This window comes from Capricornis sumatraensis, chromosome 7 (assembly GCF_032405125.1).
Source record: "Capricornis sumatraensis isolate serow.1 chromosome 7, serow.2, whole genome shotgun sequence".
Lineage (NCBI taxonomy): Eukaryota > Metazoa > Chordata > Mammalia > Artiodactyla > Bovidae > Capricornis > Capricornis sumatraensis.
This window is the reverse complement of record NC_091075.1, coordinates 88,052,704-88,080,190: the sequence shown is the minus strand read 5'-3', so window position 1 is coordinate 88,080,190 and position 27,487 is coordinate 88,052,704. Positions and strand designations below refer to the sequence as shown.

The 27,487-nt window shown below is 35.1% G+C and overlaps 1 protein-coding gene across 1 annotated transcript in view; it reads right to left on the bottom strand.

The window, feature by feature from the left end:
• Positions 1-11,356, bottom strand: part of PRR27 (proline rich 27) — a 44,550-nt gene extending 33,194 nt beyond the window's left edge. The window contains exons 1-15 of the mRNA XM_068974963.1: positions 11,306-11,356; positions 9,345-9,369; positions 8,533-8,558; positions 8,403-8,444; positions 7,992-8,018; positions 7,144-7,170; positions 6,677-6,703; positions 5,606-5,629; positions 5,465-5,509; positions 5,081-5,203; positions 4,533-4,559; positions 3,530-3,556; positions 1,813-1,836; positions 1,678-1,722; positions 753-872 (exon numbers count right to left, since the gene is read on the bottom strand). Of these exons, the coding sequence (XP_068831064.1) occupies positions 753-872; positions 1,678-1,722; positions 1,813-1,836; positions 3,530-3,556; positions 4,533-4,559; positions 5,081-5,203; positions 5,465-5,509; positions 5,606-5,629; positions 6,677-6,703; positions 7,144-7,170; positions 7,992-8,018; positions 8,403-8,444; positions 8,533-8,558; positions 9,345-9,369; positions 11,306-11,356 (660 nt within the window). The remainder of the gene's footprint in view (positions 1-752; positions 873-1,677; positions 1,723-1,812; positions 1,837-3,529; positions 3,557-4,532; positions 4,560-5,080; positions 5,204-5,464; positions 5,510-5,605; positions 5,630-6,676; positions 6,704-7,143; positions 7,171-7,991; positions 8,019-8,402; positions 8,445-8,532; positions 8,559-9,344; positions 9,370-11,305) is intronic.
• Positions 11,357-27,487: the final 16,131 nt, after the last annotated feature.

Below are 27,487 nucleotides of genomic sequence, written 5' to 3'. Positions count from 1 at the left end.
GAGAAAGAAATAATATATTTTAGCTAATTGCTTATAATAACAAACAAAAAGAATATTTACAACTCCGTGGAAATATTTAGAAAAAATTTTGGCACATTATATCCAAACTACAGATACTAAATTCTTATTTTCTCTAATCACGGGGAAGATATTTTTAAATGCTATATGTATATCCAATACAGTAAATCATATTTTAAAAATCCATATAAATGAAATGACTTGCCCCAAATCAAAAGTTTATTTATGTCAGGTCTTCTGGATTCCAATCTTATATTTTTATATTAAATTCTTGGTTCTCTAGGTAAAATTTCCTGCTCTCTCCCTTATTCCTTATCTTAAAATACATTTCCTCAGTCACATTTAAACAAAAATGAAACAAAGGAGAAATGTTAATTAGAGTTTGGTCAGGCTACTTTTTGGAATTTCAGATACTTTTGTGAAATGGCAGTAATATTCTCTGTGCTGACCCACCTTCAGGAAATGCTATAGAATCAACTGAAATATTATAAGCAAATACTTATGAAATTTAAATCCAATGCAAACACAATGTATCATGATAATTATTTCTGCTTATTTAGCTCTGTTCACCCTATATGATTTATAATTCAGTTTCCAGCCTAGAACATTCATTTAATTTTGTTTTAGCTTTTACTTTAGGACTTAGAATTTTATTTCCATATTTCATTTCCCTATCTTATTTTTATTACAAAAGACAACTCGTTTTAAAATTAAAAATAAAAGGGTGAACTCACCACATAGGGAATAGCGTTTGTCTTAGGTTGAGTCCATGGCTTCATAGCTTTCTGATGCTGATAAACAGTCTTGAGATACTGGGGCCAGGCAAATTTCTGGTAATACTGGCTGATTTTTTTCTAGGAAAATTGTAATTATTCCATTATCCCATATGTCAGAACACCTGGACCTAACCAAATAAAGTTTTACTTGGATAAATTCTAAATGATACCAAACAGACTTAAGCAAAGTAAAGTTTATTCATATAAAATTATGTTTACTTTTATAAAATAAATGGTAGGTTTAAAAATATTCTTTGGTTATTTCAAACTAATGTCAAAATGCTTAAGTGGGAAAAAAAGAAAAATATATTTGTGTAAGAAGGCAAGAGGATAATTTATTAACAGTGTCTTAGATTGCAGCTTCTTTTCCATATCTCGTGGAAATACTTTAGTCCTTAGAGTCATATAGAATGTGTGATTTAACTCAGTAGAACCTGTGACACTGAGCCAATTGTTAATCTCTGAGTGTCATTTATCTTATAGAAGTAAATGATAATATATTGCTTGTCACCTATTCTGTAATTAAATATCCCTCTCCTCTGTGTTCTATTTTGAACCATTTATGTGGGTACAACTATAGATTATTATAGAGATTAAACACAGTAGTATCTGTCTTCAGGATAATTTTCTATTTTTACAAAATGAAAAGTCAGTGAGTTTTTGGAATGACTGGTTGTGTGGATACATGGCAATAGTACAACTGGTACAATGGGAGAAGGTTTTTGCAATAATTTTCATAAAGTATAAGGAAGACTTATAGAAATTAGAATTCGTTTAAAAAAATGTGAGTTTTTTGTTTTGCTTTGTTGTTGTTGAGAGGATTGTGGTTCAGTGGTGTCCAAGCTGAGTTTGAGTGTGCGCACGTGTTTGTATAAAAATTTACCAGAAAATTTAGGCGATTCTTTTCTTCTTCAGTCAGTTTAGTTTTCTGTTAATAATAAAAATAAACTGCAATAAATGCAAAGCAAATATTATAGGATAGCATGTAATTAATTTTGTTTGACAGGAAAGTACTTACCTTAGTGAATACTTCTGTTGATTCCTTATGGAAAAAAAAATGAAAATCAGCTTTACTTGAATAGCCCACCAGTAATTTTGTCTGTATCATTACAGTAGAGAACTAGAGCTAATTATTTTTAACAATTCAAGGCTAAATCACTGCTATCAAGTAACAAAGTGCTATTTTATAGAAATTTATTATGAATTTAATGAGTTTGAATATGCATTTTCAGGGCATTCTCTGTGTCCATATAATTGACTGACTGAAAGTATGTTTTGAGTTTCCATTTATGTATATTATTCATATAATGTCAAATTTTCATTGAGTATAGCAGATGCAAAGCCAGGGAGTAGAGGAGAGAGGGAGAGAGAGAGGGAAAACTAAAACAAAGCAGGCTCTTGAGGTATGTAGCAGAGCTTGCACATCCTTTCTGGGAAAACCATTGTTTTTTTAATGGCTGCGCCTCCCTTCGTGCTAAGTCACTTCAGTCCTATGTGACTCTTTGCAACTCTATGGACTGTAGCCTGTTAGATTCCTCTGTCCCTGGGATATCCAGGCAAGAATACTGGAATGGATTGCCATGCCCTTCTTCAGGCAATCTTCTCAACCCAGGGATCAAATCTGTGTTTCTTGTCTCCTGCATTGGCAGTCTGGTTCTTTAGCGCTAGCGCCATCTGGGAAGCCCTTTTTAATGGGTATGGACCCCCAAATTGAAAGAAAGGGTAAGGCATGCTCTTAAAGCTCTCAATGAGGTTGATGTTGGACTGTGCCTCAGGCCATAAGACTGTGGGCCACAATCCATGTTTCATCCTCTCCTGGGATGTCTTCCCATTGCGTTTTTCCACTTGACTCATTCTAACACAGCAAGTGTTCTTGTAACTGTGATTTACACAACCCATAACCCAATCCAGTATTCAACCCCCTGAACAACCAGAGAGATTCAGGGAAGAACTATGGTGAAAGCAATTGACAGGATGTTTATTTGGCATTGGCTTAATTGAAAAATGCCTGTTATCAATGAATCAGGGTCCAGCTGAACATTATCAAAAGCATGGCTAGAACAGCTACTCAAACCTTTGGATACACTTCCTTTCAGATCTCTAAAATGACTTTGAATCTGTGTATTTTTCTTACATGTGTTTTTCTTTATTTTACTGGCTATTTTGATGTGGCTCTGTTAAAAAATTAAGTATTAGCAAATACCTAATATGCTAAAAATAATTAACAGCAGAAAAGTGCAATAAGCTAGTTGGTTATTTATTTTAAAAATATATTTTTTCTCACTGGATGAACTATAAGAAGATTCTGGGAGAAATAAAAAAAATAATCAAAATTTGGGGACCAAGATAATTGAATTCTTAGCAGTAGCAGTATAATTTTAACATTTGTGGAGTTTTAGTTCTTTCTCATTTTACAAAAAGAATAATAGTACAATAGGTAAAAAAGAATTGAAGTAAAATATTTAGTTCAAAAATTGATTAAAAAAAAGAAGCAGTGGAAATAATATAAAACTTTTGTGATATAGAAAAGTCTTGCTCACATGGAAGGACTTAATTGAAAGAATTCAAGACAATTGAGTGGAACAGAGTTAAGTGTTGGAGAAAAATCACATTTTTAAATAACTTACAAATATAACTATTTTATTAAAAGAAGAATGTTTCAGATAAGCCTAATTATTGATATTAGATTTTGAAACTATTAATTAAAATAGCTTCATATAGAAATAATATCTTACCATATCAACGGTCTTCTTTGAATTTTCCTTGAAAAATAAAAGAAGAATTAGACATTTAATTCCCACTGTATTGTCTATACATAATTTCCTTTTGACTATATGTAGAAAAACTCCTCTTTTATAAAGAATAATTCAATTTGTTTTTATTGCTTTGTAAATCACTGTTGTATCCCAAGAGTCTAACATAATGTAAAGGGCATAATGCTGGTTAAATGCATATTTCTTAAGTGAATGATGAATGACATATCAATGAATCAATAAATATGTAGATACATTTTATCTGACTGGTCTGCATAACCACATTGTCTCCTGATTATATTTATGCAAATAAATAATATTTTATAACTGTAACAACATAAAAAGTAATTTATTAACTGTATTTAATGTAAGTGGTTTTGACTTGCTTCCTGAGAGGAGTTGGCAGATACCTTAAGAAAAAATTGAAATGATACATTTTAGTCTTACTTATGAAATTGCTATTTCTCTTTTCTCAAATATTTTATCATTATGAAGTAGGAATAAAGCTAGGCAATTTCTTATGTGATGTGAAAATGTGTTTAATTATGTGTGATGTGCAGGAAGACACTTGGATAACAGCAATTTATATGGATCTGAATTAATTTGTATTCTTATTTCAGAATAATACATTGAATTTCTCTCACTCTGTTTCTAAAATTTAAGATCTATACCAGGTCCCATGGTGTGATAGTAATATTAATGGTGAGCTATAAAAAAAGAAGTAGTAACAGCATTTTGACAAAGTATACTAGCACAGATCCAATCTTTGTATCCTTCAATGTGTACATATTTGTTCTGCCTTTCCCAGATTTTTCTTAGGGATCTAAAGTTCCAGTTTTCCAATCGGAAAAATTTTTTCAATTTTTATGTAAATCCAGATTTATTGCTTAAGCAACTACATCCAAGACTGTCTAGTACAGTGTATAATAAGTGAATAATATCTTACTAGTTATCAGATTATTGCCTTTGTAGGTAAATGCCTTACCTCACTGGTGGAGAGCTGCTCTCTGTTCTATATCCAAAAAAAAAAAAAAGGACCATGAAAACTTTCATTATTTATTCCTCATGTGCGAAAACATTCCTTAAGACAGACTGTTTTATGAAAGAAAATGGTAGAGAGAGAACCTGGAACCTAGGTAAATTACTTCATTTCTTTATATTTTCTTAACAAGGCAATCTTTTTGTTACATGAAATTAATGATTACTATCTCCTCTTAGAGAATTGTTTGAGAAGCCAAGCAAAATGATTTAGAAGCATACTGTTAAGACAAGTATGTTCAATTTAAATTAAATTACTTATTTGTCATTATGGTTGCTATTGTTATTTGTTACTATACTTGAGCTATATTTTGTTTGTGGTTTAATTTCTGGACTATAAGATTTTTGCAGTTGTTCTACTTTCTAAGTTAAAACTTGTCTCATTGGGACATTTTATCTCTAGACATTTTACAAATCTTTATCCTGAACTCATCCTTCACCAAAAGCAGAAAGAGAAAAAAAACAAGAGACAACATATAAAAAAGCAGCACTCACCATGGTGGGAGTAAAGGGGCCAGCATTTCTCTTAACCTGATCCCATGGGTTCAAAACGATTGGACCTTGATACAGATACTGGAGATACTGGGGGAACTTCTGATAAAACTGATTGATTTCATTCTAGAGAGAAAGAAAATTACCAATATTTACTCCAGTATTGAATCTTCTCTATGTGTCAAAAGTAGATTATAGAAGAACCAAGTTTCTTAGAACTTTATTTAATTAGATAATTCATACAACATTGCAAATTTACCTAACAAGGGTTGTTTAGTAACAAAAAATTTTCTGTAACTGGGATGGAATAGTTATGTGAACATTTGGAGAAGAAGCAGTGTTACTATGACTGTTTACTTGAAGTTATAATTTGTATGAAAAATTTACCAGTGCTTTCTGGTAGTGCTTATCGTCCACAATAATCTTAACTTCCTGTTAAGAAAACGAAATGCTTGTTATAAAAATACACAAAGAGAAAACAAAGCTGGACGATATGAATTTCATTTTATTTGAATGAAAATTAGTTACCTCTGGGGCAACTTCAGCAGATTCCTTCAGGGAAGAAAAGAAGGATTAACTTAACTTGCATGATTTAGTCTTAGCATTGTACTAGAGTAGAAAGGGCAATTCATTAAGTATATTTAGAGTCCAAGCTACTACTACTGAGAAATTACAGTATTTATTCAGTTCAGTTCAGTTCAGTTCAATCTCTCAGTCGTGTCCGACTCTTTGCGACCCCATGAATCGCAGCACATCAGGCCTCCCTGTCCATCACCAACTCTTGGAGTTTACCCAAACTCCTGTCCATCGAGTCGGTGATACCATCCAGCCATCTCATCCTCTGTTGTCCCCTTCTCCTCCTGCCCCCAACCCCTCCCAGCATCAGAGTCTTTTCCAATGAGTCAGCTCTTCACATGAGGTGGCCAAAGTATTGGAGTTACAGTATTTATTAGAGATTCAATACATGGAAAATTCAGAGTCCTCAGTTTCAAAGTAATAACATGTGACTGAAAACATGTTTAATTTTAAAGTTTTCATCAATTCTACATTATTAATTCAATATCAAATGTTTAGGGAGTGTAAACAGGTGACAAACAAGTTTACAAAGTTGGCCTAGTGAGATGTGGCAAACTGAATCCAGTATACCTTTTCTGGATGACACATTGCTATTCATAGGAGGCCATTGGCTCTCCATTCCAGACAGACCCGTGGCCTAGAGAAACAGTAAAGCAGGCTTCCTAGATGTTAAGTAGGAAGTCTTCAGGCGCAGCCTCAAGGCTCTGAGCCAAGGCTATGGTTCTCCCTTTTCCAGACACCTTTCCCCGTTGTGCTCATTGCTTGGGTATTTCTATCAGTACCAGAGCATATCTTTATTTCTTTCCTCTGGAGTCAGATATTTGATATCCCTGTGAAAGAACATCCATGTACACCAGGGTGTAGATAGTCACTTCCCAGTCTCCCCAGTATGACATTAAGTTTGGGTAAATGATTTCTCTATTACACACCCTATTTGTGATGCTAACAACAAATTACTACACATTGCTGAAAATCTATTTTGGATGAACTTGCTATTCAGTGTTAAAAGAAAAGGTCTCTTACCTCACTAGATGATCTGATAGAATATTCCTTGAAAAAAATAATATATACAATATAAATCTGGTTGCCAGAAGAAATGCAAACATTATTCCTTGCATGTTAATGTTTACTTGGGATATGTCTCTTATTACAAACATGATCATTAGTATGATAAGTTAAAAGGATTGAAATAAAAGCAATGCAACCAGGCTTCTTGGCTGCTTGTTTTTAATCACCTTTAGCAAATAAGTGGAAGAGATAAAAATGATCATATATTTAAATGTAAGTGGCTCAAGAGAATACACAGTGATTTAGGTGGACATTACTCAAGTGGACAGGGAAAAACTGTCATTTTGAAAGAACTTATAAATCATTTTCCAGTTTATTAAAAAAGGAAATTTAAACATCTTTCCATATGCCATTACTAATTTTAGAATATTAAATATTGGTAATATGAACAAAAAATGTTCAAATGTATAAAAATTTCTCACCTCTTCATTTGAGTTCCTTACAACTTCCTTAAAGAGAGAAGAAAAATAATTAGATGTATTTCCCCACAGCATTGCTATACTATTTTCTCCTGAATATAGAAGGAAAAATTTCTCTCTCATTAAGAGATGCATTAGACTGGATCGCTTTCATTGTATGAGTTTTGTATAAGTTATAACAGAATTTCCTATTTGATGACAGCGGTATTTATTGTTGTTTACTGTGTTTATTGTTGTATCCCCAGTGAGTCTCATAATTATTACTGTATTCCTAGAGACTAAGATAATGTTGGGGACATAGTTCTTGTTGAATAAAAGATTTGTCAAGTGAATGAATGAACATACAAGATAACTTTAGGCAAGGCATGGATAGATTTTTCTTTCTCATTTTAATAGTTGTTACTTATTATGTATTAGGAAAAATACATCACTAGGGAAACTGACATGCTTTAGGAAGCAAATATATATTGTTTCTGTGATAAATTGATTGAGTCAGTTTTAAGAAAATATTGCAACAGAAAAAGAATTTTAAAAAAGGATAAAATAAGTTTGATACTGAAAAACACTAAAAGATAAGTTCTTCATTCTTCATAGATTCTAGGAATCAAATGTGTTAGTTGATTCATGCAAAGATATATTTTCTTCATTTGATTTAGTCATAGAATTGAGAAGACTATAATTTTGGTCTCATTGTTTAAAGATAATCTTGGTTTTCAAGTTTGATTGATTTGAAATATATTTTCCAAATAAAGGTTAATTTCAATGTATATTAATTTATACAATGTATGTTAATTTCAAACACTATAACATTTTACTTCACATTATGCTACAAATGTGAAATCAGTGTATACCTCGCAGGATGTGGTGCAAAGTTTCTCCTAGAAGAAAACAAAGCCAAAAAGATATAACATTTATTGAAATGTAGTATAATATTCTTGAGCATACAGTTATAGCAAAGAAAATATGATTTTGTGAACAAAAGAGTACGGAATTAAGGAAGAAAAGTAAAAATGATGAATCTTTAACAAGAAATTCTTTCGAAGATATTCTACTTTAATATTGTGGCTCAAAAATGGCTCTCAAATCTTTTCCCAGAATTCCTTTCATTAGTATATAGCATTTAAACAAAACAATGAAAACATCACCATTTTCACAATCACAAACACAATTCTCTTTTTGACTGAATGAGAAAGTGATCGAGGTTTGATAGAAAAACTGTCTCATCAGTGAAAGATTAATAGACTAAAGTAATCAAACTTTACCTTGCTGGGATGAAGGGCCATATTCTTTTCCTGCTTATATGTCTACAAAATAAATAAATTTATTTTATAACTTTGATTAAAGAAAGAAAGTTAAAATATATTACATTTGACTTAAGAATTTGGTATTTACTTCCTGGGAGATATTGATAGATTCCTTAGAAAAAGAAAGACAATATTACTCATTTACCTAAATTGAATTCATATTAGCTTAATCATATATTGATCTACAACCATTATCCATGGGGTAGATAACATATTAGTCTTTATCTGAATTACAGAACAAAATTAACTGGTTTCATTACCTCTACTTAACTATTATATTTCACATACCTAACTCATTTTGCATTGTGCTTTGGGTTACGAATATCTGAATCAAAAACTTTCCCAAGTATCATCCACAGGGAAGAAAGAATAGGTTTTCTATATCCTCTGTACAATTTTCAGGGTTTTTTTCATATTATTATTATTACACTTTTTCCTCTATCTTTTTAAGAGAGATTAAACACATCACAGGAAAATAAGAGAATGCTTAGGTGGCGCTGCCGGTGACTGTGGGAACCTGTTTGTACCCATAGCTGGGAAGTCACTTAGGAAGTAGCATGTAATATGGCTCCAGAAAGCTTTAGTCCTTTTTGCAGAAACAGAATGGATCCTTGTTACTGTACTCACAAAATATTCACCATGACTTGTGAACATACCTCATTAATATTGAGACATCTTCAGAAAAAAAATGTACTAATCTAATTTTGGTGATTTGAATGTGTAGATTTTTGGTCTTTATTCCTCTCTATATACTTTTTCGTTGTGGTTGCACTTCCAATTTTCTCTAATTCTATAGTTCTAGACTCATTGGTGAAAATTTATTTTAAAGACAATAGTTTAGAGCATATTCTGTTTTTATTAACTGAAAAGATTTTCTGTTGATACTAAAGTATCTTAGCTCACTGGAGGAGACATGTTCCATCTTCTACAAACAAAAGCAAATACAGTTTTCAGTTTTATGGTAGATTTAAATGCCAAGGTATCTCACTATTTTGTTTTGTTTTTATCATTATTCCTGTTGTTTTGATGACAAGAGACTTTTAAGAATTTGTTTCTGGAAATGCATGATATTTAGTTGAATATTTTCATTATTATTATAATATTATATCCTATATTATTACCAGCAAATCATTCTGTACGTCAAACAAATCCTTTTTATAGCTTAATGTAATTCTTACTTTTAGGAAATGTTGGGTTCTTAGTTTATCCTATCACTGTTTAAAATATAATGTATGTGCACATGTGCTACAGAATCTTAAAATGTTTATAATACCATGATATTTTATTTAGTTTTTGTTAATTGCTAGATTTAATTATTCTTAGGGGAAAGACTGAGGACAATTACTGATTTACAGAGAAGAGTAATTAAGACTAGGAGATTATAAATAATGAAACAATGAAACTTGGTGTAAGATTGACCACTGAAGCTTATTTTATCTTATATTCACCTAACTGGAATTCTTACTGTAGCTAAGCTCTTGGTTTGGCTTTAAATTTAGAGACTAACAGAAACTTTTCAAGATTGATGTGTGAGGTGTGGAAATGGAAAGGAAGCAAAGAACTCTGGTCACCCTGATGATACGGTACATCTGAAAAGTGAAAGTGAATGAAAGTATCTGACTCTTTGCAACCCTCTGGACTGTGTAGTCCATGGAATTCTCCAGGTCAGAATACTGGAGTGGGTAGTCTTTCCCTTCTCCAGGGGATCTTCCCAACCCTGGTATCAAACCCAGGTCTCCAGCATGGCAGGCAGATTCTTTAGCAACTGAGCCACAAGAAAAGCCCAATCTGAACTGAGTGAGAACTGGACCTGGGAGAGGTGTTGGCAGCACAGGCTGCAGGGTAAGGGAAGAAGCCCAGTTGCTCCTGAAGGAGCTAACAGATTACAAGCCTGTATTTTCAAAGCGCTTCATGTGAAGCATCTAATCCTTCTTTATCACTGTATGATATGAATATTTCTGTAACATTCTCACTAGAAGATGTTGCTTTGAGAAATGAATCACCCACAGAGATGTTATGGGGAGGGAGGTGGGAGGGGGTTTCATGTTTGGGAACACATGTAAGAATTAAAGATTTTAAAATTTAATAAAAAAAAAAAAAGAGAAATGAAGGGTTGACTTTGCCTTAGGTTATCTGGCAAGTCATTTTCAAAGTTGTTGCTCTTTAGTCTCTCAGTCGTGTCTGACTCTTTGCAACTCAAGGCCTGTAGACTGCCACGCTCTTCTGTTTAAGGAATTCTCCAGGCAAGAATACTGGAGTGGGTTGCCATTTCCTTCTCCATGGAATCTTCCTGACCCAGGGATGGAACTGGAGTCTCTTGCATTGCAGGTGGATTCTTTACCACTGAGCCACCTGGGAAGCCCAACTCCTAAAGTTAGCACTATTCAACACATCCCTGTTTCCTATCAAAGTATCGCTGTTGCTGAGCTACTGGAGTCAAGAATGATGAAATTCTGACATATGCTTGAGAGATGGTTTGGGAATCTACATTTTCTCTGTGACTCTCCTGAACTTTAAAAGAAATCCTTGTTATGGTTTCATGTTTCTTACTTTTAAGAAGTGATTCTCGGAGTGAAAATATTTCCCCAATAAATTCAAATGTTTATGGAAGAAAGTGTATGCTTTTTAACTTAGCACTAAAAATCTTTCCAATCCTAGAAGGAGAACACTTTAGAAGTGGTATTTTTGTCCATCTTCATAACTTACATAAGGCAGAGCCAAGGCCATCTTTGATTATAGGTTTCAAAGTTTATACACTTCCTCTCTATTCCCTGCTGTCTAACCCTGACATTATCCTCATAAACAATTTAATATTCTTATATTTATATTATATATTATCATATGTACCTTATTATACTTACATGCTTTGCAAGGGCAACGGCCAAAAGGCAGGTAAAAATGAAGAACTTCATGTTTACTTGGTCCTGTGAAATAGATAAGAAGCTAATTAATAACAGTTTTACTCTCCTTATAATCACATATTTCCTCATTAATTATGTATTAAATAATCTTCAGATAATTAGGAAAGGGCAATGAAGACTGATAAAAGTAGATTCATTGAGAAACACATGGATTTGAATACAATGAGTTCTTTACAAGAATAAATTAACATAACATAAAGTAAAATCTGGAGAAGGAAATGTGAAATCTTAGTTTCTAAATAGTGGAGGCTCATTTGGGCATACCAAATTAGTGGCATAATTGACCCTATGTATAAATGGCTAATTTATTTATTAATTTACCCACTTTTCAATGAATACTTGCTATGTCAGGTACTATTCCAGACATAAAGATATAGTGATGAAAAATAGTGATGTTTATACTAATAATGCCATATTTTTTTTTACAATTCTTCTTAAATCCTGTGGAGAATCATCAGAAATGCAAAAAACAACAGAAATCTTTTGAAAATCAGATTTCAGGTGAGCCAAGATATGGAGCCTGCCTCCCTTATAAGGGAAGAATTGGCAGGTGAAAATAGCACTCTGCTGGGGACAAGAAGCCTGCTGATCCCAGCTCAGCCTGGGACAGGCTGCTGAACCTTGAGCATCACTAAACATCACTGAACCTGACAGAATAACCACCAAACGAGATTTTTAACTAAGAAGATCCCCTCCAGCTCAATCTCTAATACTATGACCACATATAAGTCCCCAAGGTTTGCTGACTACATATCAATGCAACTTTTCCAGTGCATAAACAAAGAACTGAAGAGTGAAATAAAGTTATTTTAATGCTTTTTTGCAGAGAAGGCAATGGTAACCCACTCCAGTACTCTTGCCTGGAAAATCCCATGGATGGAGGAGCTTGGTAGGCTGCAGTTTATGGGGTCGCTAAGAGTCGGTCACGACTGAGCAACTTCACTTTCACTTTTCACTTTCATGCATTGGAGAAGGAAATGGCAACCCACTCCAGTATTCTTGCCTGGAGAATCCCAGGAACAGAGGAGCCTAGTGGGCTGCTGTGTATGGGGTCACACAGAGTCGGTCAAGACTGAAGCGACGCAGCAGCAGCAATGCCTTTTTGACATATAATAGTGTGGAAATGGCACCCCACTCCAGTACTCTTGCCTGGAAGATCCCATGGATGGATGGAGGAGCCTGGTAGGCTGCAGTCCATGGGGTCGCAAAGAGTCAGACACGACTGAGCGACTTCACTTTCACTTAGTGCTTTACTCTGTAGATCTACAAATTTGAAATATTATTTCTAAACGGCAAGATTTTATTTGACTCAAAATTGTTAAATTTGCTGGTGATCTTTGCCTGTGCAAATTTAGCAAATGTGTATGCATGGGAATTATTCTCTCTTAAGATTAGCATTGCCTGCTTTTGTTATTAATTTATCATTTCTACTAAAGAATCCCAGATATTCTTGTTTCCTTTTACAGGATAATGCACATGACATTCACTTTATAAGCATTTCATAATGACAATGTTTTAAAATGATAAATATATTAAATTTTATAAATTAAAAATTTGAAATAAGTTCATTATATTTAGCCACTTACCTCAGTTTTACTTAAGATATTTTATTTTCCATGGATGAAAGAAACTGGAACATGGACAAATATTAACTGAGAGTTAAAGAAATGCTTTTATCTTGTTGATAAATGAGAACCATAGAAATAGTTGTAGTTACGAAGCATCCGCTATTGCCAGACATTGTGCTAGGTATGTTGTAAATTCTTTCTCTAGTCTGTGGAACAATTTGTTAGGTAAGTGTGTCTGATTAACAGATGAAGAAAGTGATCCAGGAGGTCATACATCTAATGTGTAGCACCCTGGATTTTCAAAAACCTCATTATGATTAGCTCATCCTTAAAACTGTGGCATTTCTTCATAAGATAGAGCAGTATAACAATTTCTAGCATCTGTATGTTAATTTTTTTAAGAAGCACTGAAAAGGAGATAAATCAGTAGCTTTGTTAGCTATCAAACAATTTCTCAAAGAATCTTAAGGTACACTGATATTAGTTTCTTTAAAAAATACTTTTTGGAACAATGCTATTAGGTTTTACAATATTACAAGGTACATAGAATAGCAAAAAGACAAATGAAAATATTACCTCGTTTCCTAAAAGGAAGACAAGTAGTCCAGGCAATGGAATATCTCTGATGGATTAGCACAGCACTATTTATAGCTTGTTCCTCCATAATATGGTAATTCTGTGGTTTGAAATACTTGAACAGAATTTGAATTCTAAGAAGTCATGATGATTAGAAATGCTTTTCTATCGAATTTTTGTACCCCATATTCCAAGGAATGCTTCTACTCAGTTTGATTTAGAACATGATAACAGGTCATGTGGGGTTTATAATATGTCATGATTGTCTATATTTCATGTTTGTGTAGCTCAGCTCTTCCACATTTTAATACTAGTTATGAGGCTCAGCATAAGGCTTAAGGCTTTTTTGGTTTATTTTTTGCCTAGACGTACCACAGAGCCTCTTGTAGTCACTGCCATTTAAAATAAGCATCTAAAATTATATTTTGGATATGTTAATTAAAATTTCACTAATAAGTGAAAAACACATCCTTCCTATTCACTCCTTCAAGTGAAGTGAAGTGAAGTCGCTCAGTCGTGCCCGACTCTTTGCGACCCCATGGACAGTAGCCTGCACCAAGCTCCTCCATCCATGGGATTTTCTAGGCAAGAGTACTAGAGTGGGTTGCCGTTTCCTTCTCCAGGGAGTCTTCCCGACCCAGGGATTGAACCCAGGTCTCCTGCATTGTAGACAGATGCTTTACCGTCTGAGCAACCAGGGAAGTCCCTGGTGAAAATGATTCACTGCTTATCGTTTGCCAGCTCTAAAAATAGGGTTAGCCATATGCAAGTCTATGTAATACACTGGGAAACAGCTCTTCTAGCTAGCAGTAACTTTTATAAGTATTTACTTTTTTAACTTTTCTCATTAGTTTCAAATCTGTCAAATAATACTATCTATATTTAATCCAATTTATAATATTGTCTTAAGTCTTAAAGTCGCTCAGTTGTGTCCGACTCTTTGTGACTCCATGGACTATACAGTTCATGAATTCTCCAGGCCAGAATTCTGGAATGGGTAGCCTTTCCCTTCAGGGTTTCTTCTCAACCCAGGAATCAAATCCAGGTCTTCCACATTGCAGGCAGATTCTTTACCAGATGAGCCACCAGGAAAGCCAATATTAAAATAATTAGAAATAATTTATATAAAGTGAGTTGGTAACTACATACAACCTACATTTTTTCTGTGCCAGTTTATCTTCCATTGCTTAGATACTTATCAACAGCTTTCTAATACATTTTGTAACTTCTCATCTGTTCTCTCCAACATGCACTTTCCACTAACTTCCTCACAAATGGTTTCTTTCTAAAATCAATGTAACAAGCAATTTTACTGAATCAAAATATTTCTGAGGTTTTGTATACTGTCTAGGGTAATGTTCAAGATGTTTAACGTAGAATTCAAGGTCATTCAAGATCTTTTCAGGAAATTTTTCTGCCCTCATTTCTTAACATGTCATATTCCTCATTCACAGTCTTTCCAGGGCACCATGATGTGTCCATGATCATTCTGACTGGAAATGCCTTTCTATCACATTATTTACCTTGTAAATGCCAATCTGTTCCTAAATATTTGGTTGAGATTTGAACCATCTGTGAAAAGGTCTCCCAAATCTTCAACATACTTGAACTTTTTAATAAATGTGACAAATGAAATAGTTGAACAGATACGGAAGTTGCAAATGTAGTTAAGATTTTTTTCTTTATTCTGTGAGTAATTCTTCAGTACACGCCAGGAATTTTCTAAGGATCTAGGAGAAAGCCATAAACAAATGAAAAATCTCTGCTTTCAAGGAGATTATATTTCAACTGGCTGAGAGAGATGATTCCATGATAATAACACATCATGCATGGTAAGAGGAAAACTGGAGAATGAGTACAGGAAGAATTAATAGGGATGAGGTGGTCACTCTTAGTGTGACCAAGGAATGTCTCCATGAGCGAAACAGCAAAAGCTTGAATGAAGACAACATTTTACTGTAGATAGTTCAGGAAGAACTCATCTGCAAAGGCCCTGATTTAAGAGTCGGGTTGGCAAATTTGAAAAATATTGGATAAAACAACATGGTTGAAAAATAGTAAATTTAGTTGAAACAAAGTCAGAGGGAAAAATGGGACCCATAATACAAAGTTCTTCAATATTGAAAAGATTTTAAGAAAACAGTTACACTGATCGGAAGATGCTGTCAAATAGAAGATAACTTGGGATTATCCACCAGAAGTAGACTGAAGGGGCAAGAGAAGAAATATGATCAATTTGGAGCCTACTGTAATAATATAGGCATGCGATTATGTCAGCAGATGGAATAGTGAGAAATGGTAGCATTCTAGATATACTTTGAAACTTAGAGAATGTAGAATTTAATAGATTAAAGGTGAAGTGTGAGAGAAAGGAAAAGGTCAATAATTACTCCAGATTTTTGGCTTGATCATCTAGAATAATGTAGTTACTACTTACTGGTATGGCAGATGTTGAGGGAGGATCTGGTTTGTGGGAAAGCCATTAGGAGCTTAGTTTTTTTTTCCCCTTAATTAATTAATTTATTTATTTTATTTTAAAAATTTTGTTTTATATTGGAGTTGCAATGAGCAGCCTGGTAGGCTACAGTCCATGGGGTCGCGAAGAGTCGGACACGACTGAGCAACTTCACTTTCACTTTTCACTTTCATGCATTGGAGAAGGAAATGGCAACCCACTCCAGTGTTCTTGCCTGGAGAAATTCATGGACAGAGGAACCTGGTGGACTACAGTCCATGGGGTTGTTAAAAGTCCAACAGGATTTAGCGACTAAACCACCACCACCACGGTCTTCTGTTGATGCTGTCTGGCCAGCAGAGGGAGTCCAAGATCCACCATAGGATTAGAGAGCAATTTACGGAGAAGGCAATGGCACCCCACTCCAGTACTCCTGCCTGGAAAATCCCATGGGCGGAGGAGCCTGGTAGGCTGCAGTCCATGGCGTGGCTAAGAGTCGGACACGACTGAACGACTTCACTTTCACTTTTCACTTTCATGCATTGGAGAAGGAAATGGCAACCCACTCCAGTGCCCTTGCCTGGAGAATCCCAGGGACGGGGGAGCCTGGTGGGCTGCCGTCTATGGGGTCGTACAGAGTTGGACACGACTGATGTGACTTAGCACCAGCATACTTTTAGAAGCTTAGTTTTATAAATATTAAATTTGAAGTTCAAACTAGAAATTTAAGTTGAAATATAAACAGTATACAACAATACAAAATAATCTAGTGGGATTGATTTCTTTAATCATTGAAGAATGTTTAAAGAACAGACAACAAAGATCTTACTATCATGATTTCAGTATTTTCTAATGCTACTGATTACATTACTTTGTCAACCAAGGTCTGTCTAGCCATGGCTATGGTTTTTCCACTAGTCATGTATGGATGTGAGAGTGGATTATAAAGAAAGCTGAGTGCCAAAGAATTGATGCTTTTGAACTGTGGTGTTGGAGAAGACTCTTGAGAGTCTCTTGGACTGCAAGGAGATCCAAACAGTCCATCCTAAAGGAGCTCGGTCCTGGGTGTTCATTGGTAGGACTGATGTTGAAGCTGAAACTCCAATATTTTGGCCACCTGATGCAAAGAGTTGACTTATTTGAAAAGACCTTGATGTTGGGAAAGATTGAGGGCAGGAGGAGAAGGGGACAACAGAGGATGAGATGGTTGGATGGCATCACTGACTCGATGGACATGGGTTTGGGTAAACTCCGGGAGTTGGTGATGGACAGGGAGGTCTGGCGTGTTGCAGTCCATGGGGTCTCAAAGAGTCGGACACGACTGAGTGATTGAACTGAACTGAACGGATGTACAGCTAAATGAGAACATAAAGAAAAAGAGGCTCTTACCACACTTAGAAATAAAAGACCTGGAGTAGGTGAGTTCTGTAGGATATAAATAAACAGAAAGAAAGAAAGGAAATTCTAAAATACTGAAAGTCCTATATTATTTCAGTGGGCATATGTATGTTGTCATATGTTCAATACATTGCAATGATTATATCAGTAGTTCATCAAGATGCTTATGTATAGAAATGTCCTTAAGTATAAGAACCAGGTAGTCCAGAAAGAAGATAATGTATAGAGGGGAGTTTGTGCAAAGTTGAAGGAACAGAGAGTAAGGTCATAAGTAATCAAAAAGGTCAATCACCCTGAGGATGAAAACAGAACTTGAATGCAGATTGATAAGAGCTAAGGATAATTTAAGATATGTTATCTTATAAATGTTACTAGTTGATTAGTGAATATTGGGTCATTGGAAATAATGTGGAAATTTTCAGTAATTTCTGTGTAAAACAAAGTGGTCTCTGGAAGGAAAAACAGTACTAGCAATGTGAGCTACGAGGAATGACATGAGAAATGTATCTAATCATTTTTTTCTAAAAAGAAGTTTAATTCAATGTATTTTTGATGTGCTTTGAGAAATCTATGAATGAAATCTTATGGAAACTCAAATCATATTTTAATATATTTATCTCTATTTTTAATGTCAAAATATTACTTTATTATGCAGAGAAATCCCTTTTAAACTAACTGTCTGTTATATATTGGAAGAATTGTATGCATGTGGGTGTTCTTTGGAAGGAATGATGCTAAAGTTGAAACTCCAGTACTTTGGCCACCTCATGCGAAGAGTTGACTCATTGGAAAAGACCCTGATGCTGGGAGGGATTGGGGACAGGAGGAGAAGGGGATGACAGAGGATGAGATGGCTGGATGGCATCACTGACTCAATGGACGTGAAACTGAGTGAACTCCCGGAGATGGTGATAGACAGGGAGGCCTGGTGTGCTGTGATTCATGGGGTCGCAAAGAGTCAGACACGACTGAGTGACTGAACTGAACTGAACTGAACTGAACTGAATATAATGCCTGGAGGCCTACGTACAAATTTAAAAATCCTGTTACCTCTGAGGAGCTAGGGATGGGAACGAAATTGAGCAGCAACAATGAAGCTTCAGTTGCAGTGACAATTTTCTTTTTTATACTCGTGAACTAAGGTATTTTAATAAATTAAAGTACTACTCGTGTGTGATGAAATGCACATGTTTTAACCGTACAGGTGGATCGTTTACCAGGGTCGAAGTGTGTTACTTTTCCATCACCCCATGAAGTTTCCTCCTGACCTGTCCCACTTGATCACCTCTCTCAGAAACTGTCACTTATCTGAAATGATCAATAAATCATTTTTTTCCTGTTTTCATTTGTATGGAATCATAGAGCATATACTGTATGACATCTAGCTTCTGTCTCATGGCATAATATTTTTGAGATTTATCCATGTTGTTGCAATTATTGCTGAGTCATCTATTATAAAAATGCTGTTGAACGACACCCTGGCTGTTTCTAGTTTGGGACTATCATGAATAAAGATATTATAATATTATTTGTACAAGAATCTTTGAAGATAATTTTTTTTGTCTTGGGTAAGACAGAAGAATGGTATAACCTTATCATATGGCAGATGCACATTGAATATTTTCATAGCATGTTGACAGTTACTTGCAGTTTTAAACTCAGAACAGAGCATATGTTAGCATTTGGAGTACAGCCGCTAATCTTGTATGACTTTCCCAGTAACTAGATAAACGGTATACTCAAGGTGGAATGTTCTCTAATTTTACCAGAAGAGGAAGAGAGATTCAAGGAAGTCGTGTGATGGGCATAAAGACAGAGTTGGACTCAAGTCAGGAAACATTGACTTTTATTCCAGTGATTTTTCTATATAAGAGTACTCTGTTCTATTATCCCACTTCTTTACTGAGCAATCTTTTTCAATTTTGATTTTGAGCCAAATACATCTCAGTATGTGTGTATGAAAGTGTATTTTTTCACCAGAAAATTTTGTGATCTAACTTGAGCAAAATATTTGTGTGAAAAAATTTAATAGACAACATAGGGGTTACTAAAATGTAGCTTAGAACACAAATATATTAGATATTTTAATGTAATTAATAAGAATTAGATTCCATCAGTGTAGTTAATAAGAATTTATCTTTTCAATTTTGTCATATACTTATATGAGGACTGCCTTGTCAACCACCAGAACAAGAATAAAGACACTGAATAGAAACTTGACTTTATTTGAATCCTAATAAAGTAGATATAATAAAGTAGTAATTCATTCATTCCTTCTCAAACTTGTATGGATTATACTATGTGCTAAAGAATTGTGATACTAGTGATATACAGAAAATTAAGATTATATTCCCTGATTTCAGGAACATATTTTCTAATAAACTCATACTAGATAAGTTAAACAAAATGTTGTAGTGGGAATATACTCAAAATGTTATGAGAATATGAAAAATGTTCATATCAATCAAATCAGATAAGCAGGGACATCTAGGAAAGGATCAGAGTAAATGTAGTGCTATGTCCTACAAAATGAGGGGAGCCACAGAGGAAGGAGGTGAGGAAAAGGAAGGTGTCAGAAGCCTTAACAGACAGGAAAATGAGAGAGGGTAGCCAAATAAGGAGCAACAATTTTGAGTTCAAGAGAAAGAGAGGCAAGAATTGAGGGTAAAGAATTCTAGGGGGCTAAACATTTTATGTCTCCTCTTGGGGGCTGAGAGTGGCATGGAAGACTCTTCATCAGCACTGAGGTGGAAGCGCTGAATTTTGCATTAATTATTGAAAAATTATTACAGAGAAAGATTTATAGTGATGTAAAATAGCAGACAGCCTTGCCATTTATGGGGGTGTGTGAAAGAAAGTACAATTATAAGGGCTGATTTGCTGAAATCACTGATGATGTTGATTAAGGAACAGATTGAAGAAATGTTTAAAAGAATAAATGACAGACAAACAACCAACCAAAAATGCAGGATGTTTTGTGTGTCTGCTATGAGAAACAGAATTGGAGTAAATGATTAAATTGTCCCAAAATTCTATTAAAAAGAAAATAAGAGCTTAATCTGGCACTATTTGTTATAATTCCCTTGCTCAATTGTATGCCAGTGAATTCAAAGCCAGCAAGTTAAATATGAACTATATTTGAATTATACACATAAAAGTTAAAATATGTTGTGAGGAATATTTAATAATTAAAGAATTTTTAAAATTCATATTTAACAATTGAAAAATGTAAAAGAAATAATAGATTTCTCCTGAATTTTTTCTCTCAAGAATGATACAATATTGCAGAGCCATATTGCACCTGAAAAGTAAATAGTACATTTCTGCTAAAAATTTAATAATCAAAGACTTGAAGAAGTAATATAGTAACTTCTATGTTGTTTTTTGCTGCTTTTTATTCACTAAGTCATGTCCGACTCTTTCGAGACCCACTGAGCCACCAGGGAAGCCCAATATGTTGTTTTACTTGCTTTTTATCTGTCAGTTTCTCTTATTTATTCACATCAAGAACACCGGATGTTATTCAGAATTCGAAGTATTTAGAGTAGCTAGTGGAGGTATTGGAATTCCAGTTGAGCTATTTCAAATCCTGAAAGATGATACTGTGATAGTGCTGCACTCAATATGCCAGCAAATTTGGAAAACTCAGCAGTGGCCACAGGACCGGAAAAGGTCAGTTTTCATTCCAATCCCAAAGAAAGGCAATGCCAAAGAATGCTCAAACTACCAAACAATCACATTCATCTCATATGCTAGTAAAGTAATGCTCAAAATTCTCTAAGACAGGCTTCAGCAATATATGAACTGTGAATTTCCAGATGTTCAAGCTAGTTTTAGAAAAGGCAGAGGAACCAGAGATCAAATTGCCAACATCTGCTGGATCACGGAAAAAGCAAGAGAGTTCCAGAGAAACATCTATCTCTGCTTTATGGACTATGCCAAAGCTTTGACTGCGTGGATCACAATAAACTGTGGAAAATTCTGAAAGAGATGGGAATACCGGACCACCTGGCCTGCCTCTTGAGAAGCCTATATGCAGATCAGGAAACAACAGTTAGAACTGGACATGGAACAATAGACTGGTTCCAAATCGGGAAAGGAGAACATCAAGGCTGTATACTGTCACCCTGCTTATTTAACTTCTATGCAGAGTACATCGTGAAAAACGCTGGGCTGGAAGAAACACAAGCTGGAATCAAAATTGCCAGGAGAAATATCAATAACCTCAGATATGCAGATGACATCACCCTTCTGGCAGAAAGTGAAGAGGAACTAAAAAGCCTCTTGATGAAAGTGAAAGAGGAGAGTGAAAAAGTTGGCTTAAAGCTCAACATTCAGAAAACGAAGATCATGGGCATCTGGTCCAATCACTTCATGGCAAAAAGATGGGGAAACAGTGGAAACAGTGTCAACCTTATTTTTGGGGAGCTCCAAAATCACTGCAGATGGTGACTGCAGCCATGAAATTAAAAGAAGCTTACTCCTTGGAAGAAAAGTTATGACCAACCTAGATAGCATATTCAAAAGCAGAGACCTTACTTTGCCAACAAAGGTCCAGCTAGTCAAGGCTATGGTTTTTCCAGTGGTCATTTACGGATGTGAGAGTTGGACTAGAAAGAAAGCTGAGTGCCGAAGAATTGATGCTTTTGAACTGTGGTGTTAGAGAAGACTCTTGAGAGTCCCTTGGACTGCAGGGAGATCCAACCAGTCCATCCTAAAGGAGACCAGTCCTGGGTGTTCATTGGAAGAACTGATGCTGAGGCTGAAACTCCAATACTTTGGCCACCTGATGCGAAGAGCTGACTCATTTGAAAAGACCCTGATGCTGGGAAAGATTGAGGGCAGGAGGAGAAGGAGATGACAGAGGATGAGATGGTTGGATTGCATCATTGACTCAATGGACATGGGTTTGGGTGGACTCCGGGAGATGGTGATGGACAGGGAGGCCTGGCGTGCTGCAGTTCATAGCGTCGCAGAGTCGGACATGACTGAGCGACTGAATTGAACTGAACTGAACTTTGGAGAAACAAATTCAAAGAATACATTTAAAATCTTTTGAAAATTAAAGTTTCCTTTTTTTTCAGCAGTTGAGATATTAGATAAAATAATTGACTAAAATAGGAATGATTAAGTGAGGATTATTTATGCAAAATAAAGTTTTTAATAATGGAAATAAAAATGTAAAGAGTAGGCAAAGGTAGATATGAGAATAAAATAACATAGAAAACTTCATGCCAACCTTAAAAACAAAGCAATTTTGTAAACCGCCATGTTAGAAATGAAACATAAGTTCTGAATTTATCTTGAGGTTAAAATACAATTAATTTTAGTGAGTATATATTAGACTTTCAGACAATAAATAAGGTTCTATGTACTCAAACAATAAGCTAGTAACATCCTATTTTTTGAGATTGTATTTTTTCTTTGGATTGTAGAGAAATAAGTATGTTTGAGACAGCTAGATAATTTAAATAATTTTTTCATTTTGATTTTTAAGTGTCATAGCTATGGAGACTATTTCTAAATAACTGTTGGAATAAGTCTGACTTTAAAAAATTACATTGCTAAGTCACATGAAAGGTTTATTCAAACATGTTTGATTGCATTTTTCTTTCTTCCTTCCTTTTGTATCTTGATTTTCCCTTCTCTCATCTTTTCCCTCCTCCTACCTCCCCTTCTTTTCTTCTTACTTTTATTTTTTCCTTATCTTTGAAACAAGGAAATTTTATAGATATTGGTCATATTATTGAGTGGATTTAAATCAATAATATGGCTCAAGTGAATACAAGAGATTTTGAATAAAAATTCAAATGATCCTACTTGAGTGTAATGTAAATGGAAATGTAAACCACACTGAAATTTAATATATTCTACATTTTAGGTTGGAATACTACATTAAAGTGTTATATGAATATATTCAACAAGATATATTAAAATTATACTCAACAAGATAGAAATTTGTGAAATATGTGTGACATTCAAAATAAAAACTGCTGACTGTATTCATAAGAGTGGCATTCTTATTTTGTTTAAAAAAAACTTCATAACAGGGAGATGGCTTTATAAAGCTAATAGACCAGAGCTTGTTTTTCTATCTTTAGAAAAAGAAAGAATGATAGAATGTTCTCCAAAGCCAAATATCAGGCTCTTGAAAATGACAAGATGTTTCCTTTACAATATAACACAACAAAGAGATATTGCTATCTCATGAGTGTGGTGCCATAAGGATACAATCCAGAGCCAGCTTTAATATGCACTTTCCTCTTTTCAGTCTCCTCCAAAGACAAGATGATCTTTAACTCTCAATTCATACTAATGAGAGAAACCCAAAGCTGAATCCCTGAAGGATTCTTGAAGTAAATTTTTTAAGCCATCAAGGAATTTAAGTGTATGCTATGTTACAGTTTCATTTTAATGTAATATAGAAATATGAGATGACAAATTTGAAAAAAGCTTTTAGTGCAATTAGATTGAAGATTTGGTTTTGACTTCAGAGGATCCAAAGAAAATTATATTGACGCTATACTAAGGTGCTTATACATTATCTGGGAGACAAATGAATATATAGAGATGTCTAGGAAATTAATGTGGCTTCTGTGGTGGTTCGGATGGCAAAGAGTCTGTCTGCAATGCAGAGGATCTGTGTCTAATCCCTAGGTTGGGAAGATCTCCTGGAGAAGGGAATGGCAACCCACTTCAGTATTCTTGCCTGGAGAATTCCATGGGCAGAGGAGCCTGGCGGGCTACAGTCAATGGGGTTGCAAAGAATCAGACACAACTGAGTGACTAACACTATCTTTCAGGAGATTCTTGTTGTTCAGTCGCTATGTTATGTCTGATTCTTTGCAACCCCATGGAATGCAGCACGCAAGGCTTCTCTGTCCTTCACTATCTCCCAGAGTTTGCTCAAACTCATGCCCATTGAATTGATGATGCCAATCAACCATCTCATTCTCTATCGCCCCCTTCTCCTCCTGCCTTCAATCTTTCCCAGCATCAGGATATTTTCCAATGAGTCTGCTCTTCACAATCTGGTGGCCAGAGTATTGAAGCTTCAGCTTCAGCATCCGTCTTTCCAATGAATATTCAGGGTTGCATGACTGGTTGATCTCTTTGCTGTCCAAAGGACTCTCAAGTCTTCTCCAGTACCACAGTTTGACAGCATCAATTCTTTAGCACTCAGCCTTCTTTATGGTCCAAGCTCTCAAATCTGTACATGACTACTGGGATATGGTTGAGTTTCTTATGGCATCATAGTATATAGATGATAATGAACATGATTAAGATAAATAGGGTGTAGGGAAAGAGCAAATTAGCCAAGATAGCATGGTCAAGTTCTCTTGCTCCTTGGCCTCTCACTCTTTCTCCATGTTTTGTAAATAATGATTATGTAACAGCTGAGATCACCCATAGCACTGCACATGCGTGTCATGAGGTATTCGCCTGGCCGTGGGCTGCTGTGTGTGTATGCCTGTATGAGTTTCACCATGAAAGCCCTAGCTACTGCCGCACTGGGACTACACTGGAGTGACATCATGGTTATGTTATATGAGGTTATGTTACGGCTCGATTATGGCTCCTTTATGGTTCTGTTGGGGCTGCTGCTACAATTGCTGCATCAGCCAGGACAGAAGCTGTGTTGCGGCTGCCACGCCAGCCAGGAGAGGATAAACGTGTCTGCAGTCTCTATGGCTCCCCGTTTTATTCCAGCCTCTTAGCTCGCACCTTGTCTTCCCTGGGTTCAGCGAACAATGTGCACAGTGCGATACAGGAAGACAACTGGCATCACGAACAGGACTGGCGATACACAGGGAAAATGCAGTCAGATAATAAGTAAAGTAATAACTGTAGAACATTAATGCTATATTTGGGTGAAAACATTCCATAAAAATAATTAGAACAAAAAACCAAATAAAAAGATTTATAAATGAACTTAACAGGATGATTTTTTACAATAGAAGATAGTTAAGTAGAGTGACCAAATAACAAATGAGTTATCAAAAGTTAATCCCAGCATTAGTCTAAACATGTGTGAATAAGACAAAGGGAAAACTATGCTTGAGTTATCCAAGTTAGAAAATAAATGGAATAGCAAAAAATGTTACTGTAGAACACCATCTATCCTACTTCATAAAATGCGTGCCTGTGCAGAGTACATCATGAGAAACGCTGGGCTGGAAGAAACACAAGCTGGAATCGAGATTGCCACATCAATAACCTCAGATATGCAGATGACACCACCCTTATGGCAGAAAGTGAAGAGGAACTAAAAAGCCTCTTGATGAAAGTGAAAGAGGAGAGTGAAAAAGTTGGTTTAAAGCTCAACATTCAGAAAACGAAGATCGTGGCATCTGCTCCCATCACTTCATGGCAAATAGATGGGGAAACAGTGGAAATAGTGTCAGACTTTATTTTTTGGAGCTCCAAAATCACTGCAGATGGTGATTGCAGCTATGAAATTAAAAGATGCTTACTCCTTGGAAGGAAGGTTATGACCAACCCAGATAGCATATTCAAAAGCAGAGACTTTGCCAACAAAGGTCCGTCTAGTCAAGGCTATGGTTTTTCCAGTGGTCATGTATGGATGTGAGAGTTGGACTGTGAAGAAGGCTGAGTGCTGAACAATTGATGCTTTTGACCTGTGGTGTTGGAGAAGACTCTTGAGAGTCCCTTGGACTGCAAGGAGAGCCAACCAGACCATTCTAAAGGAGATAGGTCCTGGGTATTCTTTGGAAGGAATGATGCTAAAGCTGAAACTCCAGTACTTTGGCCACCTCATGTGAAGAGCTGACTCATTGGAAAAGTCCCTGATGCTGGGAAGGATTGGAGGCAGGAGGAGAAGGGGACGACAGAGGATGAGATAGCTGGATGGCTTCAGCGACTCGATGGACATGAGTTTGAGTGAACTCCGGGAGTTGGTGATGGACAGGGAGGCCTGGTGTGCTGCAATTCACGGAGTCGCAAAGAGTCGGACATGACTGAGCGACTGAAGTGAAATGAACTGAACTGAAGGTCGAATAAGTCTATGCCAACAGCTAATAAAAATGTTACCATTGTCTAATAAATGACGATAAATGGCATAGTAACTTGGAATCATCACTGATTATAAACATATCCAAATTATTAAATTGCACTTTTATTAAAATAACTATAATATTTTAAGTCTTAATGTATAGTCAAATTTTCAGTAAAATTTGATAATCTTATAGGATTTTAGTTAAAAAATTCCTATTTCAAAGTCAAATGACCATTGAGCTCAGTACTATATATTTCATATTTTAACTGGATGCATTTTTTTTTGGAATTGAATTTACTTTCTTTAAGTCTTTCGGGTTTTGTGTTCATCAAGGGAAGCCATGTGATAATATGATTACACAGGATAGTAGAAAAAAAAATGGGTATTACTAAGTATCTAAGGAAATTGTATAAAAATGTACCTTTTTGATACTAGTTGAATAATCAAGTGTACTAAAATCTGAATATCATGGTATCATCTATAAAATTTAAACACATTATATTTTCTAATCCACTTTCACTCAGTCTGGTATATGAGACTGTCAGAATGAGTATCACCTTAGAGCTTGTTGGAACTGCAAATTCATAGATCATACTAAAAGTTGTAAAAATATCGAGTTGTTTCAACATGACTTTCTGATTTTGCATTTTTATCTAAATATCTAACACAATAGTTACTTAAGTTCTCAGTTTAAAGAATTTAACAAATGGCAAGTGAAAATATGAACTCAAGGCTTACAAATATCTCTTTAAAAGCAAAGAAAGATATATTTAAAATTGAAATGAATGGTCCCATTAGGATTTAATAATTTTTAAGGTATTAATATTTAAACTCACAGTCTGAAATGATTGGTTTTCACTGTTGCTTTTTCTGTGGCTTCCCTATTACCTCAGAATTTCATCTACATGAAGGGCACACAGTGCCCTCAAAAGTCAAGTACAAATTGTTTGTGGCAGAACATACCCTTCTGACTCTAAAACTTAACTTGTTTAAAATAAATTTCCAGCTTCCTGGATTCATGTTTCTGCACTTTTTTTTTTTTTGTTTGTTTGTTTGTTTGTTTTGCTATTTAGCTGTTGATTAAAAGTTTTATCTTCAATACATGAACC